At 32.6% G+C, this 19504-nt stretch overlaps 2 protein-coding genes across 2 annotated transcripts in view; both read left to right on the forward strand.

The window, feature by feature from the left end:
- Positions 1-19504, forward strand: part of LOC127723220 (ankyrin repeat and IBR domain-containing protein 1-like) — a 44858-nt gene that overhangs the window by 8969 nt on the left and 16385 nt on the right. The window contains exons 10-17 of the mRNA XM_052229780.1: positions 842-984; positions 1849-1937; positions 2180-2310; positions 12928-13062; positions 13697-13783; positions 15234-15446; positions 18167-18379; positions 18758-18920. Of these exons, the coding sequence (XP_052085740.1) occupies positions 842-984; positions 1849-1937; positions 2180-2310; positions 12928-13062; positions 13697-13783; positions 15234-15446; positions 18167-18379; positions 18758-18920 (1174 nt within the window). The remainder of the gene's footprint in view (positions 1-841; positions 985-1848; positions 1938-2179; positions 2311-12927; positions 13063-13696; positions 13784-15233; positions 15447-18166; positions 18380-18757; positions 18921-19504) is intronic.
- On the forward strand, positions 6217-9325 carry LOC127723221 (uncharacterized). Its single transcript, XM_052229781.1, has 2 exons — positions 6217-6525; positions 8144-9325. The coding sequence occupies exons 1-2, from the start codon at positions 6441-6443 to the stop codon at positions 8656-8658; spliced, it is 600 nt and encodes a 199-aa protein (XP_052085741.1). The 5' UTR covers positions 6217-6440; the 3' UTR covers positions 8659-9325.

Genomic DNA, 19504 nt, shown 5'->3' on the forward strand with positions numbered 1-19504 from the left:
CTATACTGTTATCTGTATTCTAATGCAAAATAAACAAATCAGTCCATTTTAGTCATTAAATCAGTGTGAAATTTCTTAAAACAAAATCATCTTTGTCAACTAAACAAGGTGATGTCATATCTATGCTTCTGGCATCAACTGTAAACACTGAGCATATATAGACTTCTTGTACATCTCAGAATGTAATAAAATTAGATGAAAAAGATAGTTTTTAGGTTGAAAATTTGAGCTTTTTATTTATTAATGATGTGGATAGTCCATTCACACGCATCTAGGCCTTTTAACGAAAATGTTACTATTGATTTATAAATCGATAGGCCATTGTAGATAGTAATCCCAACATTAAAGGTTGCACTTCTGTAAATATATACAATGCAATTTCCCATAGGAACTCCCTTTACGGCTAAAACTCTGCCACTTTTATAATGAAGTTTGGTAAAAAATTATATCCTAAAATGGAAAGTTGATATGCACTACTATTTTGATCAAAGGTCAAAACATAGGGCTGTGCGACATATTTTCAACATCTATATGCCCCAAACTTCTAAGAGTTTAAACTTGTACTAAAATTCTGTACTAACCCTTCCTTCACTCTAGGTATTCCTCAGATTTCTATTTTGCAGCTATCCATGTGTATTTATACTGGTAACATTCATATCTGGGAATCAGTACGTAAACAAAACAAAATATGTATGAATATCATATATCTCCCCAAAAGAGGCGTGGTTTGTGAGACAGCTGTATTTACAAAGTGCAACCTAAATGGTGATTTTTCCCAGATTGTGGACAAGCTATTCACACAGTTGAGCAATAATTTTACTTTTGATTTATATTTTTACAGGCCTTTGTTGAGAGTAACCCTAACATTAAATGGTGTCCTTTCCCAGGATGTGGACAAGCTGTTAAGATGCCAGAGACTTGCATTAAGTTGCCAAGTGACACATCTAAAGCAGTGGATTGTGGGAAGGGTCATCTTTTCTGCTGGTAGGTATTATAAAACTTTGTACGAGGTAGGGACTTTTAGATTTGTCATATGTTTGTATACACAGACGTAAAAAAGATACTATTTAGAGTTACATTGATAGAAAGAAATTGTTTTTGACTTGTCTCACATCTTTGAGATGGCTTTATTGTCTGTCATCTATGATATACTGTAAATTCAGAAATGTTTGCACACATTTTTTGTCGCAATTGTTGAACAATGGACAAAAATGTGAACTTAATATTAAAAGAGAGGTGAAAGATACCGAAGGGACATTCAAACTAATAAGTCCAAAATAAACTGACAACGCCATGGCTAAAAAAGAAAAAGACCAACAGACAATCAATAGTACACAAAACATGACATAGAAAAATAAAGACTGAGCAACACAAACCCCACCAAAAACTGGGGGTGATCTCAGGTGCTCTGGAAAGGTAATTAGATCCTGCTCCAAACAATTTAGGGAAATGCTGCATACCAATAATGTTATCAAAATAAAGAACATATTAATTTTTGCTACACATGTCAAAACACACAAAAACTGAGTTTATATTATTGGAAACTCTCACCATGTCTCACATGTAAAGTTTAATAATCTCAAGTAAAGAAATGTTCCAAAAAATGCAGTAATAGAAAATATATATACTATTAAGATTTTCTTGTATACAAAGTTGTAATGGTAGAATCTATAGTTCTTAAAGACAGAAACTGGTTCTTTGGGCCACTATCACACTTCACTGGTTCAGTGATCCTAGACTCAGTAAACCGTTTCTTTCACAGTCAAAACTTGTGTACTAATGTCTGTGGTTTTGAACTGGTAATGCTTTTATTGTTTTAATATAATAACAGTTTTATTCAATGCATAGGGAGTGCCTGGGTGAAGCGCATGAACCAGCAAGTTGTGAAAACTGGAAGAAATGGTACAACAAGATATCAGAGATCAGACCTGAAGAATGTGAGTTATCTCCCCTGTAATAAATGTGGAACAAAATGTTGTAGTTATTAAAAATATATAACTTACCTGTATTAAATACAACCACAAATTATGTGCTAAACAAAAACAAAAATATGAATATAATTTTTTGGTTAACATACTTGATCAGTAATTTAAGTTTATTTACTATAAAGCACCAGCTGTTAATGATTACTGACTTGTTGTAATCATTTGTCCTACATCTTGACCTTTTATTTTTATAGTAAGAACTACAGAGGAAGAGACGGAGAATGCAGCTAATTGTCTTTGGCTGGTTACTAATTCCAAGTCTTGTCCTAACTGTAAATCTCCAATACAAAAGAATGAAGGTTGTAACCATATGAAATGTTGTAAGGTAAAGATTTATTGATTAGAAATACATGTTTTTGTAAATTCAGAAATTTTTTAGAAGTTTTTATTATTTCAAAATAATGATGGAATAGGCTTCGAAAAAAATAAACTAACATTTCGAATTTTTATAGTATTATTGGTGTACAGCATTTCCTGAAATAGTTGCACAATCACAATGGGGCTGCTTCATTTGTTCTCGTTCAGGCTATGCCCGGTAAGCCCTGTTACGTGACGGGGTTAAAAGAGGCTGAAAAGTAAAAGGAGTGGAACTGGCTGATTCAAATTTATAATTTTAGCTTTCTAGACAGGGAAATATGAAAAAAATGAAACTGTTAATAATAAATATAGTTTTTGTCTCGCCTTGACGGAGTCAAAAAGCGAGACATTGGTATGCTGTTTCCGGCGTCGGTGACGGCGGCAGCGTCAACAATGTATTAGTTTGTGATTAGGTCTAGTTCATGGTGAACCACTAGTGGTAGGTCTATGATATTTGGTATGCAGTTGTATTAGCATTGGCACATCTCATTACCATGGAGATTATTTGGCCCCACCCTCTCAGTCAAGGTCTATTGACTTTGAAACTTTGCTTAGTTTACATGTATTAGTTTGTAATTAGGTCAGTTTATGGGGAACCACTAGTGGTAGGTCAATGATATTTGGTATGCAGTTGTATAAGCATTGGCACATCTCATTACCATGGAGATTAGTTGGCCCCGCCCCCTCAGTCAAGGTCTATTGACTTTGAAACTTTGCTGCTTAGTTCACATGTACTAGTTTGTGATTAGGTCAGTTTATGGGGAACCACTAGTGGTAGGTCAATGATATTTGGTATACAGTTGTATAAGAATTGGCATATCTCATTTCCATGGAGAATATCTGGTCCTTACCCCTCAGTCATGGTCTATTGACTTTGAAACTTTTGCTTAGTTTACATGTATTAGTTTGTGATTACATGTAGGTCAGTTTAAGATGAACCACTAATGTTAAGTCAATGATATTCGGTATGCAAATGTATTGGCTTCTGCCAGTTTCATTTTTATGGAGATAATATAACCCCACCCCCTAATTATGGTTCATTGACTTTGAAACTTTTACATAGTTTACAAGTTAATGTTTGTGTTTAGGTTTGTTTAAAGGGAACGACTTATGAAAAGTCAATGGTATTTGGTTTGCAGTTGTATTAGCATTGGCACATCTCATTTCCAAGGAGATTGTTTAGCCCTGTACCTTCAGTCATGGTTCATTGACTTTGAATATTTGCATAACTTACATGTTAAAGTATTGCTATTTAAATTTCAACATTTGCATTATCAAAATAACAAATAGGCGAGACATATCTCTGTGTTAACATTTTATTTTTATATACAATCTTTTTTCTGAGGCCTTATTCATCATAAAAACATTTCTCCAAGATAATTTTATAAATTTAAAAATAAAATATGGCGTAGTAATTTATTATCGTCATAGTGGACCATTGCAGTATCACATTCGATATAGTCGAATTGAAAAATTTTACAATCTTCGTCTTTCAATTCAGACATTTTACCTTACATTGCGCTTTCCCCCCAATACTTTTTTGACTGGCTGATTGCCTGTAGGAGTGTTAAGACCGACAAGGGCGACATATATCTATATGCGCCCGCGGCTGATTTTTAAGCAAAGGAAACGACTGTGTCTATATCGGAAGCACCAACCGGGCTAACCCGGGTTAAACCGCTGTGACAAATGAAGTACTACCTTTATGTTGACAGATCAATGATATGTAATATATGGTTAGATTAAATCAATTGAACTATTTTTGTATTTTTATGCCCCCGCTGGAGGCAATTATTGCAATAAGTGTTACCCTTGTCAGTCCATCTTTCAGTCCATCCTTCTGTCTGTCCCATTTCATTTTAGCACTCTTACTTAAGTTTGTCTCATCCAAATTTTATGAAACTCATACACAATGCTAAGAACCACAACATGCAGAAAGAGTTTTCTGTTCTAGAGTTATGTTCCTTCTTAACTTGGAAAATTGCCAAGCTTGATATGTCTTCATACGCATTCTTGTTTTATTTATTGTCTCGCCTGCGACGAAAGTCACTGAAAGGGAGACATAGGGATTACTTTTCCGGCGACGGCACCGGCGTTAAAAATTGTTAAGTTTTCTGCTTAAGTCAGTTTGATAGGATCTCCTTGTGATAGATCAATGATATTTCGTATGAAGTTGCAGTACTATCAGTACATATCAGTTTGATGACTATTTTTAGGCCCTGCTCCCTTGGACATGGTTCAGCAGGGGTTAAAAAATTTTGTTACAGGTAACTAGCCCAGGACTTATTTGCAGCAGGATTTTACTAGCCCTGTTGGAAGAACTGCTAGCCCATGAAAACTGACCTGCTAGCCCGAGAATGCCTTACAAATCAGAGTTTGCTGCATAATTACAAAGTGGGTGTCCCTTGTTTTGAAGGCAGCATTATACACTGTTAATAATTTTTGTTAACCTGCTTTTTATTCTGTTGGTAAACAAACAGTGGTGCTTATCCTAACTTAGTTGTTCCCACATACAAAGCAGACTTTTTATTGGCGCGCTCGGGAAAATAACGGCAATATTCTCTGTTTTTTTCATCAGCAACACGGCCGACCTTGCACAGGGGAATCTTTCTTTTCGGGACACTATAAATTTTCCTTTCCGCTGTTCCCGGTCGTATTTGGCATTTTTGGGGGATGATTTGTCAGTCTCATTACCCCCTTCATCTACAGTTTTTCGTTTTAAAACTGACGAAGTTCCTGGGGTGCCCGTACTAAAATATTTAGAAATATTTGGTTGCATGGATTGGTTTCGTGCTCAACAGCTGTCCGACAAGACAGGTCAATACCGATCAATACATCATACCCCCAGTACCGTTAATTGAAAATCTCGGCATAGGAAATGTACAACCACCTCCCACCCCCGTACTGAGAAATCGATTTTTTAAAGTACGAGAATTATGATCAAAACATGATACCGGGCCACCCAGAGATATTTGTTCTATTTTTAAAATATGTACAACAGGACCTGTACAAACCAGTTCAAATTCTTGGAATTGCGGATGACGTAATTGAATCTGATTGGCTAAGATAGATTGATGAAGTGATGAAGGGATTTTTCACTTTCTATTTTGGAAACGCCAAGAATTTTTTGTTACTAGTCCGTCGGGCATATTGGGTTAAAAATTTTGATTGCCCGAGGCGTAAATGATCTAGTGCCGGGCGTCTGGCTAGTGGATTTTTTAACCCCTGTCCAGTGATTTTGAATTAATTAGCAATTTTCAATGTTAAGTTTTCTGCTTAAGTTAGTTTGATAGGAATCACTTGTGATAGATCAATGATATTTTGTATGAAGTCGCATTACTATCAGTTCATATCAGTTTGATGACTATTTTGAGGCCCTGCCCCCTAGGACATGGTCCAGTGACTTTGAATTAATTAGCAATTTTTAAAGGCAGTGCTTTAATGCCTTTCTAGTTGCTGTGTTAATATTTCTTTCCGCGATATCCAACTTATCTACGTGGGGGGGTCATTTAGCTCCAAGTAGATCTGGAAAATGTTGATTCTCTCCTCTTCTTATTCTGGTATAAAATGTTTTTTGTCTCATTTCATTTACATTGGGAAATAGAGAAACGATCATTGTGTTTTGTTAGTTTTAAAAACTTTTGATATATTTGTATTTTACATTATAAGCAGTCAACCGATTGACAATCTAGAATTATTTGAATTCTGTGTGGAAAGAAGTCGGGTTAATTTCGAGTGTTATCTGCAATCTAGATGTTTATAAATCATTTCAGTCGTTGATATAATAATTAAAGGTCGACTGAACATGAATTATATTATTCAATTTAAAGCGCATTTCTGTTTATGCGTTCGCAGTTATATAAAGTAACAAATTATCGTTCCTGAATAGGTGGCGCCGTGGTAGCCGATCCTGTACTTCAACTTCTGGTTTCTGCACTGTGCAACTATTACAGTTGCATTTTTAATTAACGATGCCAAGTACTTGTTGTTGTGTACCTGGATGTCATTTAAGAGGAGGACATGCATTTCCAAATGACTTAAAAAGAAGGAAAAGTTGGATCAACGCCATGGCCCATACGCAGATTGGACGAGAACACGATGAAATCGTGGAGTCCATCTCAATCAGCTGTTGTTTGCAAGGCACATTTTACTGAAAAAGACTACGTGCAGGAAACTATTCATGGTAAAACTCTATTTTCTTTTTAAAATATATAGTTATATATGTAATCGCCATGCGAATAAACCAAAGTCAGTTTACAACCGCAATTATCGTTTTAGAATAAAAGGGGGTGGTTAATTCAAGACGTCATAATTTTTTGGATTACGATTCAATGTGATCTGTTTGAGATTTTTTGGTGCTTGCTACAATTATAATGATTTCTTACAAGAGGTATATCATACTGAGAATTATTTTAGCAGTAATTATGCTTATGTAGTAATGACAGGAATGCATAAGCTTTGCCTCATAGACTTTCTTGAAAAATATCAATGACATTGTTAACAGGAACAAAACAATGACATGCTCTCATCTATATTATAGTTATTTAGGTACAAACAATGTATGTTTGTTGCATACGTCTCTCATTGTTTGTCCTTTGGATTTACATAACATACATTTTGATGTACATTGAATCAGGCTAACATAGTTTTATCCAGATTGTAATGAATAAATCTAGTTAATATTTTGCCAGGTTACGAATTCAAAGGAATTATAGTTATCTCGTACCATTGAAACTCGTACCAATGTCAACTCGTACCACTAAACAAAAACTCGTTCCAATGCAAACTCGTACCACTGCTAACTCGTACCACGGTAAATTCATACCATTGTAAACTCGTACCAACTTATTTAAATGCATTCAAATGGTGTTTAATGATGAATATATACTTTAATTTCACTCAATACCTCTTAAGTCTGTAAAATGTATATGATTTGAAATTACAATAACCAATTTGTAGCTAATTTTCCTTGTCTAATTGGATAGAGAAAACCGTGGCAGATTGGCTTTGTTGTCTCCCTTGAATAGACTCTTTTTTAAACTTTTACTGACAACTATTTGATTTAATTTTTAATCATTCCAAATCAGTAACATTGAATAGATTTGGGTATTTTTCTATTGTTTCTAAAAGGAATTTTATTTAATGAAAGAATTTATTGATTGTGTTTTAAAGGTTTAAAATTGTTTATGACCAACAGTTAGAAAGTATGAAATTTATTTTTAATACAATATTCAGCACATTTCAGCAGAATATGACCATGCTTATATGATTATACAAGTTGATTAGTTAAAGATAAAAAAAAAAACAAGTTGATTAGTTAATAATCAACCAATAATCACACAATCAAAGGAATTTAATATATTTATTAGCATGGTAATTAAGAAATTACATTTGTATTTTTGTCTAAGTTTTCATTAAAATCTGGTATAAATTTCAAAGATATTTTAATTTTTTGTATAAAGCTTAAAAAAAAAAAAAAAAATCATAAAACATTCGTATTTTTGTCTAAGTTTTCATTAAAATCTAGTATAAAATTCAAGTAATTCAACTTTTTTTATTTAGTTTACCAAAAAAAAAATCATAAAACTTTCGTATTTTTGAATATATTTTTAATGGTACGAGTTTGCAGTGGTACGAGTTCTGATTGGTACGACTTCCCAGTGGTACTAGTTTACGTTGGTACGAGTTTACGTGGTACGAGTTTACAATGGTACGAGTTAACTTGCTTCTGTACAAATTATGCATTGCTAATGGAAGTTCATTTAATTATCAAAAAACTAATGTTTTATAACCTTTTTCAGGGCACAAACCCACCATACAGAGACTTAAGTCTACTGCCAATCCCAGCCTATTTTCCTGGACCAAGCAAGAGACTGAATCGTCCGCAAAAAGAAAAATCAGGGCAGTTTCCTGTGAAAACAAAAGAACTAAACTTGATGAATATTGTAGTAGAAATCTAGAGGAAAGTTTTGATTGTAAAGTTGGTTTTCCTGAAGAAGTAATTCATACTGCAGACAGGATTTATGACTGTCCACCACCAACTGCCGAGCTAATGTTGAGCTTCACAGATGGAATTACGCAAACACCATCAATGCCTATATTTTCAGCAGAGAATTTTGAAATGAAGACACATGACACAGCCATGCATTTTTATACCGGTTTAGAGTTGTATACTAAATTTTTATTTGTTTTGACCACACTTGGTCCAACAGCACATTGTTTGAGATGCATATATTTTCAAATTGATAGGATGTCATTTGAAAATCAGTTTTTTTATGACTTTGATGAAATTGATGCATTATACAACCAACTTTGAACTGTCTAGATTCTAGATTGAAACTAGTGTTAAGAATATTGTGTAAACATGGATTGTTTTTATGTCTAAACAGTGGCGTGAGGCTAACACTTGGCCATTTAGTGGTTTAGTCAGGTATTTTTCGCCATCCAACTTAGAATTAAAGTTTCCTACAACTTGGATTATTATTGACAGCACAGAATATCCCGTGATAAAACCTAAAGCTCCTAGAGCTCAGGCAACCTTTTCATCATATAAAAACAGAAACACTGAAAATACTTGTATGTTCGACACCTGGTGGTTTAGTCAACTATGTCTCTAATGCATATGTTGGTTCTACCAGTGACTGTGAAATAGTTGAAAGGTGTAGAATAGTTCAATTATGTGATCCAGGTGACAGTGTGATGGCAGACAAAGGTTTAAATGTGCAAGATTTGTTTGCTCATTTTTTTCAAAAAAAGAAACAGAATTAGTTCCAAAACTCTTATACGGGATAGAAAAGTCTCCAATTAACACATGCACATAGAGCTAATTATTGGACTTGGCAAAACATACAAAATTCTAATAAATCCTATGAATGGAACTGAAACAAAACTTTCATCTGAAATAACATTTAGTTGTTTTATGTTGTGTAATTTTAGAACTTGTATTGTGCCAAAGGATGCATAAATAAAAGTGACGCAATGAAGTTTGTTCTGATATATATATATAAATATTAATTACAATTACATGCACATGTAAATTGTAATGCATATAAAAATAAGGAGATGTGGTATGATATTCAGTGAGTTTATCGAACCAAAGTGCATAAGAAATGGGTTAAGCAGTTACAGGTGTTACTGTCACTATACAATCTCCAACAATTAGAAAAACTTGTACCGTGTAAAAAATTTCAGAGATCTTACAACTAAGTTTTGTTGTCTCACCTTGATTTTGGTGAATTGTTTATATCTGTTGATGTAAATATAAAAAAGAAGATGTTGTATGATTGTCAATGAGACAACTCTCCACAAGAGACCAAATGACACAGAAATTAACAGCTATAGGTCACAGTACGGCCTTCAACAATGAGCAAAGCACATACCGCACAGTGAGCTATAAAAGGCCCCGAAATGACAATGTAAAACAATTCAAACAAGAAAACTAACGGCCTAATTTATGTATAAAAAATAAACGAATAACAAATATGCAACACATAAACAAACGACAACCACTGAATTACAGGCTCCTGACTTGGGACAGGCACATACATGTACATACAGAATGTGGCGGGGTTAAACATGTTCGGGGGATCCCAACCCACCCCCTAACCTGGGACAGTGGTGTAACAGTACAATATAAGAGCGAACTATAAAAATCAGTTGAAAGAGGCTTAACTCATCAGATGGATAAATACAAATACAAGTGGACGTGGCCGGGTAGTTGTACATCCAAACAAGAAAAAGACACTAAGTACAGATCTGAGAGTACTCGCATTTACTGACAGCTAGTTCAAAGCCACAAACAACTGATAAAAAAATCTTGCATCTAAGACTAAATTATCAATCCGTAAGCTCCCTTTAGAATTTTATAAATTTTAGATTTTACATTTCTGAGTTATGGGGTTTTATTCATTAAAAAGGGGGGGATTTTCAAGTTTTTGGACAACAACTCAAAAATGCTTTAAACAGTTCGCATGAAACTTTGGTGAATTATTTATAGCTATTGATGTAATCTCCCTATTGATTTTCATAAATTTCAAATATGACATTGAGAAGAAATTGAACTTTATTTGTTTATAGTCTGGCAACAGATTTAATAAGTATTGCGCAACAGCACAGTGTATTGCACAACAGCAAGAAATCTTTAATTGAATATAAATTCAATTCATATAACCGATTTCAAGTTCTTTGACTACATTTATTCAGAAACTATAATATGTCAAATATTTAATTACAATCCAAATTCAGACCTGTATCAAGCTTGAATATTGTGTCCATTTTTGCCCCAACTGTTCAGGGTTGGACCTCTGTGGGTGTATCCAGCTGCGCTCAGCGAATCAGTTTATTACTTAATTAAGAACTCCTTTTTGTCGAGCCAGCTCTGCGACTTTTGTCGCAGAAAGGTCGACATAGGGATAGTGATCCGGCGGCGGGGTTAGCTAACTTCTTAAAAGCTTTATATTTTAGAAGGTGGAAGGTCTGGATGCTTCATACTTTGTATATGGATGCCTCATGTTACGAAGTTTCCGTCAGTCACATGTCCAATGTCCTTGACCTCATTTTCATGGTTCAGTGACTACTTGAAAAAAAAGTTAAGATTTTTTGTAATGTTGAATTCTCTCTTATTATAAGTAATAGGATAACTATATTTGGTATACGCATACCTTGCAAGGTCCTCATGCCCGTCAGACAGTTTTCACTTGACCTCGACCTCATTTCATGGATCAGTGAACAAGGTTAAGTTTTGGTGGTCAAGTCCATATCTCAGATACTATAAGCAATAGGTCTAGTATATTCGGTGTATGGAAGGACTGTAAGGTGTACATGTCCAACTGGCAGGTGTCATCTGATCTTGACCTCATTTTCATGGTTCAGTGGTTATAGTTAAGTTTTTGTGTTTTGGTCTGTTTTTCTTATACTGTATGCAATAGGTCTACTTTATTTGGTGTATGGAATGATTGTAAGGTGTACATGTCTAGCTGGCAGGTGTCATCTGACCTTGACCTCATTTTCACGGTTCAGTGGTCAAAGTTAAGTTTTTGAGTTTTGTCTTTTTTTCTAATACTATATGCAATAGTAAAGAAGGCGAGACATTTCAGCGTGTGCACTCTTGTTTCATTCATAAATTACTTTATACTTGGAAATATAATTTTGCTTGGAGTTATAATTTCTAAAAAAAGTATTGTCATTGAAAGAGTTGACATGTTGCAATGTACATTTATTCTACATAGTTCTATGGTACCAAATCAAAAGTTTATATTAAAGAAAGAAGTCAAAGGTTTCCCATCATAGTTTAGTTACATACATTTTTTTTGTACCTGAGGTCGTTGAATATAGATCATTATATAAATAAGGAGATGTGTTATGATTGCCAATGAAACAACTATCATCCATACATTGTACTTACCAGTAACAAACCACATTTGCAAAGTTGAATAAAATACAGTTGATAACATTTACTTATTACTTAAAAGAAAATGCCAAACTATTTTAAACAGTATTTGACTATAAACATAGATAAAAAAGGTACAAACTGGACATAATGCACTAGTTCATAAACAAGTGAGAACAATCGCCTTCATATAGTGCTCAGAATATGACATTCATAAAACTTGTTCAATATCATTAGAGAACTCTAAATCTTAAATACTGAAAGCCACCTCTGATAAGTACAATGTACTATGCAAGATAATGATATAACTGGACTAAAAATACACACAACCTGTAATTAACTGCCTTTACAGCGCTTTCACGCTTTGATTAATATTAAGTAATTATGCTTAAGTAATATTGATAGGAACTACTTACAATAAACAACTATATTTTCTTTAAAGTTACATAACTGTCTGTTCATCTCAGTTTGTCAACCATTTTCAGACCCCGCCCACTTAATCATGGTCCAATGACTGAATTAATAAGCACTGTTGCTGTCCATCGGATTGTCTTTTTTTGAATTTTGTGCCAATAGGTGAGACATATCTCTGAGTCAACAGTTTATGACTAGTAAAATACCTTGATTGTTTTTTTGTCCGTTTTCTGAACTCAATCTTAAAGACTTAATCCATTTTTCATTAATATACAATATTATGCCGCCTGAAATTTTTGTCTGCCCACTTCGATCATCATTCATATGACAAAAGAACGCAGAATGTTTGTTTATAAATGCCAAACTTAAGGTATATCCTTACATATTTGCTTTTTTCAATATGCATACTGTAAATTCAGAAATTATTGCGATGTTTTTATTATTGCAAAAAATGCGACAGGGTTATAATCGCAATAATTTAAACTCGCATTTTGAAATTTTTTATATGCATTAAACAGGATTTTTCTCAATATTGTAAAAAATAAAATCGCATTTTAGTCTAAATTCACAAAATCGTAATAATAAATGCATGCAATAATTTCTGAATTTACAGTATAAAAAGACAGGTTGCGTAAATGTCAATTGGAAAGCAACTCACCCACACGAAAGCAAAGCCAAAAGATTAAAGATAAAAGCTGAGTATATACGACCTGATAGATGTGTGTTTCAAGTTTATTCTCCTGAAGTTACAATTTTAACATTTTAACATTTTATATTTAACAGTGTAAATATGACTTCTGTTGGGTGTGCCTTGACCCCTGGAAGAGACATAATTCCAGTACTGGTGGATATTTTAAATGTAACAGATATGAAGCAGTCAAAGTCGTCAATGAAAAAGTCAATAAAGCACAAACTGAGGTAGGGACATGTTTGAATGACATAATCACAGTATTATTTAAAGACATGATCGATGATACTGTAAAGTGGTAAAGTAAGTAAAAGGTTTATTTTCTTCAATTTTGCAATAAAGATGAAAATGGTAAAATTTCTCTTCTTGAAAAAGAATAAGTATATCAAAATACCAAACTCCAAGGCAAATTCAAAAAGGGGAAGTCCATAAAAACTTGTGTGAGTTAAGAACTTAAAAAATCAGTTCTAACCATATGCTGTATGATCTGTAATTAAAAAAATTTCTCATCTGTTGATATACTTTATGACCCCATTGAAAAATATAGATTTCCTCAGTTTGGGAGCTTTTCATGAATACATTTATGAACAAAAGGTCCATTTAAGTTGTTATCAGAGAAGAAAAAGACCTACAAAAAAATTTCCATTGCTTAAGTTTTCCCGAAATGATTACTTTTTTTTTGTAATACAAGTGTAAATTATTTTTATTTTGTAACTTCAAGACTTTCTTAAACACATATATATGAAAACGTTATATAACATGGCATTAGACACAGAGAATGTACTCATTAGATTTAATATGGTGTTCTGTACAACTAGAGCAAGGTACATGTACACTGATTGTAATTCTGTTTTATTTTTACAGGCTGAAGACCACAATACAAGCATGCAGGAATTAAATAAATTTGTACATTACTACACTCGGTTTAAAAATCATGAGAATAGTTATAAGGTTAGTTACAAAAACACAAGAAAATTGCAAGACTACATAAACCTTGTGAATAGGGATAGACATGACACAAATTCAAAAACATACTGCAAGAAATCAAAAGACTTATTTACACTTTTGGGTATTTGGCTAAACTTTATCTCCAAATGACATAAGATCTGTCTCAGATTATTTTGCAGGAACTTGTGTGATTTTTAGAAATGGCTGACAAATTGGCATACAAGTGTAAATATGTCAATTACTAAGCTTAAAAGGATAGTGTTACTTTTAATATTGATTTATGAACACACACTTTCATTCCTAACCATGATTTAAGAAGAATTGCAAAAAGATAAAAGATAAATGAAATAACAAACATGCATAAATATCTTAATACATCTAAAAAGGTACTTGTATAAAACACCATGCAAAAAAACCCACAAGATATTGTAATTTCCAACACTTGGTTTAAGAAAATCCGACAAATAGTTCATATAGTTCAAATTAAAAATATATTTCTATGTCTTACACATCACTGCTGGTTGAAAACCTCCATGTAAACAAATAACACAACATACTGTATAAGTAGGTAAATGGTAAGGGTTGAGATCTCACAAAACATGTTTAACCCCTGCCTTATTTTTGCGCCTGTCCCGAGTCAGGAGCCTCTGGCCTTTGTTAGTGTTGTATGTTTTTTTTTAAATTTTGGTTCATTTATATGTTTCGGAATTAAGTGTGATGTCCATTTTCGCTGGACTAGTACACATTTTTGTTAAGCGGCCAGCTGAAGCCCGCCTACGGGTGCGGGATTTTCTTGTTGTGTTAAAGACCCATTGGTGGCCTTGGGCTTTTTTCTGCTCTTTGGTCGGGTTGTTGTCTCTTTCCCTGTTTCCATTCTCAATTTTATTAAATGTATTGTATTGTATTGTCTAATCTTTTAAAAGCTGACAGTAACATCTCACCTGTCTGAATTCAGAAAAATAAACATATACTTTTATTTATTGTTTAAAACACGTTAGTACAAAATTTCAGACAGCTCACATCAAGATTATTGATAACAAGAGATCTAGATTATATGAGATGTTTGAAATACCGTAAACCAACTTATATTTGCAGATACTTTATTTCCTGTTTAGCCCTTTCAAGCTCACTTCGCAGCGATTTCATTCTCGATTTTAAAAGTTGATTGATGTAGTTTATTAAAGAAAGATCCAAGTTTTACATATTCACGTTACTTTTCTACTCCCAAAAGTTGTTAAAATAATCTGCTTGCAAAAATTAATTGGTTTACCTTCAAAATTAATATATTAATCAAGGTCAGAATCATCTTACCAAATTTTAAAATCTTTTTTAAATACTGCATAAATAACAATTACCCTCTGTTTATTCAAATGATTCATTTTCAATCTTTTGTCTCATATAACATGTTCTAACTGCAGATAACACATAACTGGTATTTGTTTTTCTACTTCAGTTAGAAGAGCCATTACTTAGTACAACTAAGAATAAGATGATGAAGTTGGCTGAGGCTGTGACAGACATTGCAACAGCTAATGCAGAGACCAAGTTTGTAGAGGATGCTGTACATCAACTGTTAAAGGCTAGACGTGTACTCAAATGTTCTTATGTGTATGGATATTATCTGGATGGACCAGGGTACAAGAAAATTGTTTTTGAATTCATGCAGGTAAGTGTACAATTACTAACTGTACAGACCAGGGCACAACAAAATATCATCAATATCATGAAAAAAAGAAACAAAAAGTTGTGAGATACAATAATTTGAGGATTGTCTCCCTTTGCCCAATAGGAAAATTTTCAGTTGCATTGTATTTTGAAAATACAAGTAATTAGCTTATTTTCTTAATGGATGTGTTCGCTTATATTAATACTGTAGTAATTCAGATGAATATATCTATATTCTCTCTAATTTTTGTTCATTTTTTTTTTTAATCTTCAATGATTGCTTATGGTTGCTTTACATGTACGTCAATTGGCAAATATTTCATGCATGTTCAGAACTATACTATTAAAGGCCTATCTTGATTTGCTGAAATGTGTTAGCTCTTTCTTTGAAGTCCTCACAGCAAGATGATGCTGCAATAACTATTATATGTCTTATTTCCTGGTTTGTTAAGTTAAATATATTGAACAGAAACTCTTTAAGTTTCTAATTAAGTAGCAAATATGGACCAATTTTTATGAGCTTTTTAATTTTGAATTCCTACCTCTTTCCCATTTCATTAGAAATTTTCATCACAGGATATTTTGAAGAAAAGCAATATTTAAAAAAGGAACTGTGTTTAGACTTTCAAAGTTATCAGAAAAAATGATTTGAAAAATCAATGATTTATTTTTGGCCGTCATAGTCAGATAAATACTGGGAGTATATTCCCCTTTTAAATTTATGTTTTCATAGCACAGATTTAAATCTGTTGTAAGAAAAATAAACAAAAGCAGATATCACTCAAAATACAGTATGAAGTCAGAACATTGTACTGTTTATTTTTTTTTGTAAATATATTTGTTACTTGACTTTATTGCCTATTTTTAAAAATATATTCTGGTATAAATATGTGACCAGTCACGAAATTTCAGGCTAAGGAGGTATCAGGGTCAACATGAGTTTTTCGCATATTTATGAAGTTTACATAGCTTAAAAACACCCTGACAAGTTATTTTGCTGGATTCTTCATTAGAACAGAATTATGGTCATATTTGTTACTTTCGATTATATTAAAGATTTAATAATTTTTTTAAACGCCCGTTTACGGGACGTATTATGGTATACTGTTGTCCATCCGTCCGTCTGTCCGTCCCTCGTCAACATGTCGGACATTAACTCAAAAACGCTTTTACCAATTTGCATAAAACTTTGGTGAATTGTTTATATCTATTGACGTGAGCTCCCTTTTGTTTTTTTATAAATTTTAGATTTTACGTTTCCGAGTTATGGGGTTTTATTCATTAAAAAAAGGGGGATTTTCCAGTTTTCCGACAATAACTCAAGAATGCTTTCACCAACTTGCAAGAAATTGTGGTGAATTGTTTATATCTATTGACATGAGCTCCCTTTCGATTTTTATAAATTTTAGATTTTATGTTTCCGAGTAACAGGGTTTTATTATAAAAAAATTTTTTTTTGGTGGGGGGAAGGGGGGTGGGTTCAGGTAGTTTTTATTTAATCAAGATGTAATACATGTAGTATGTTTAATAACTAAATAACTGAAGAATTTTAATTCGGTTGCCATAGAAATTATGTGCCAGAATCTGCAATCCAAATGACTTAAACGTTTTTCTTTCTTACGTAAGGAAAACTACATCAATGCTAAGAAAGTGAATAACACAATATATGATAAACCATCAAGGAGCTGTGTATTATTTAGTATGCTTTCTTATGTTCATCTATTATCTTATTGGTAAATACATTTTGTGAATGTATCCTGACAACATGATTAAATCAAAGATTTGTTAATGCAGAGTAAGATGAAAAATCAAAAATGATCAATAATATTAGGGTATGTCGGTGAAAGGGATGTAAGAAAACTTTAAACAACACACATCTTGTTTGTGTAGTTCTAAGACAGTCATAGGTAAAAAACAAAACAAACAAAAACTAGGAATAAACATGAGATGAGACATTATTGGGGTCCTAATTGGCAGGTATATCTTGTTTGATTAACATTTTCCCTTGCAATGTGAAACAATGAGATTTACTCCAAAAACTTGGTTTCATTCTGCAATCTATTTCGGGAAAGTTATAATTTTCGGTACTTTATTTTTTTAAATAATATGTAGGAATGGTGATATAATTTAAACCATTTTGTATAATTGAAAACATATGAATGATTCAGGAGAAAATAATTTAAGCAATGAAAAAGATAAATTGTGTGAATTATGAACGCGATTCTAAATGGGATTTTAACCCTATTTATTAATTTTACGTAAAATATGTAATAGTTTTGAATATCTTATTATGAATTCAAATGTCCTCAAGTCATGAAGAAATTGAACTTTACCGCATGATATACATGAACATTCAATAACAGGTGCCCCGATTATGTTACGTGACTTTACATAGACGTTTTCTCACTAAGACGTTTAAAGCCATAAGCCTGGAAATGTCATGGCGGGTCACATATATGGTAAAAAAATGATAATTAGCAATAAAATTTATAATAAAAAACATGAGTGGTGAATAATTAATAATTAATAATTTCTGTCTGCAAATGAAAAGGTTTGTCTTGTTGTTTTTTGCATAAAAGATGAAAAAAATATACAGAAATTTAATCATATATTGTAAACATACATCATGTGTTGTCAGTTATTACTTAATTGATGTATACCCTGGATCTCGTGGTAAACTAATTATCACCTTATAATGTCCATGATTTATGTCACTTTCAGACAGAGTTAGAAGAATGTACAGAGATATTGTCACAGATGGTCAACCGACTTTATTTACGTACTCCACGTAAACGAATTATAGAGCAGGCACAGATTGTCCAACGTAAACGTCAGGAGTTCCTGTCGGCTATTATGAAGGGACTGGTTCCCCCTGAAACACCACCAGGGCTGAGAAAACAGAGGAGAAGGAAATACAGCATGGATTTTGAAGATGTAATTTTGATAGAAAACAATGACAAAAAATAATTTGCTAATTTCAGTTTATTATTGATATTGGAAAAATTATAGGTTGTAAAGTTCATATGATGTAATGAAATATACATTTGAAAACAAAATATCAAAAGTTGATTATTGTAGCAAAAATCTTACATGTATTTTCGTATGGTTCTTTTTTATTTGCATGCTTTATTTTTTTATTTTCATCAATGGTGCAACAACAATTGAAAATATGGCTGTGGTCAAATTTCAGAATTTTGAGTGCATTAAGATGAAAGGATTAATTTTACATAATCATGATACCATTTAAAGAACAGGTTGACAAAATAATAATGTAAATGATGAAAACATTTAATTTATCTTTTTAACAACTAGGATGAACTCCGATCAGCTGTTCTAGCCTCCATACAAGACGTAGACCCAGCTAATCCATGGATAAAAGATGCCTCAGGACGTCACACCAACGTTACAGCCATGTTGGATTGGCCTGACAGTGATGACAGTGACACTGATGTAACTACTATCAAAAAACTTCATGGTATGAATTTTGATAGATTTAAAAAGGAGGGATATTAGGTTATGCAGTGAAACAGGTCCAAATCATTCACTTTTGTAATTTGTTAATATCATACAGTTATACAATTGAACAGGTTGTTACTGCAGTGTATTCAATGTTTGTAATAATAGATGTGTTTGTTTTCAGCTTTATTCGAAACAGTTGCTGTTAAATACCTTTATTTTAGGTAGATTAACTGTATGCTGCCAGTTTGAATTCTAAACAAGCAGAACACAGTCGGTCTAATTCTTTGCCTAAATTTGAAAATTTTGAGACAGAATGGCAGTTTATATGTAAGATTGTTTATTTAAATAAAGAAACATTAGTTATTGATTGACTGTTTTTACAAATACCAAATAATTTTTTTTTTATTATTCAATTTTTCAACTCAGCTATGCAAGGGGAGATAACGCTATAGTTAAAATTTATAAAGGAATGTTAATGAATTTTTGTTTTTTATTTGTAGCAAGATAATAAGTTCTGTGACACCATTTTTTCTTTTTATTATCTAAAAGCATATTATATAACATTTTCTCTTATTTTATTTTTAAAATCTAACTGATAAA

The sequence above is a fragment of the Mytilus californianus genome, unplaced genomic scaffold (assembly GCF_021869535.1).
Source record: "Mytilus californianus isolate M0D057914Y unplaced genomic scaffold, xbMytCali1.0.p SCAF_13, whole genome shotgun sequence".
Lineage (NCBI taxonomy): Eukaryota > Metazoa > Mollusca > Bivalvia > Mytilida > Mytilidae > Mytilus > Mytilus californianus.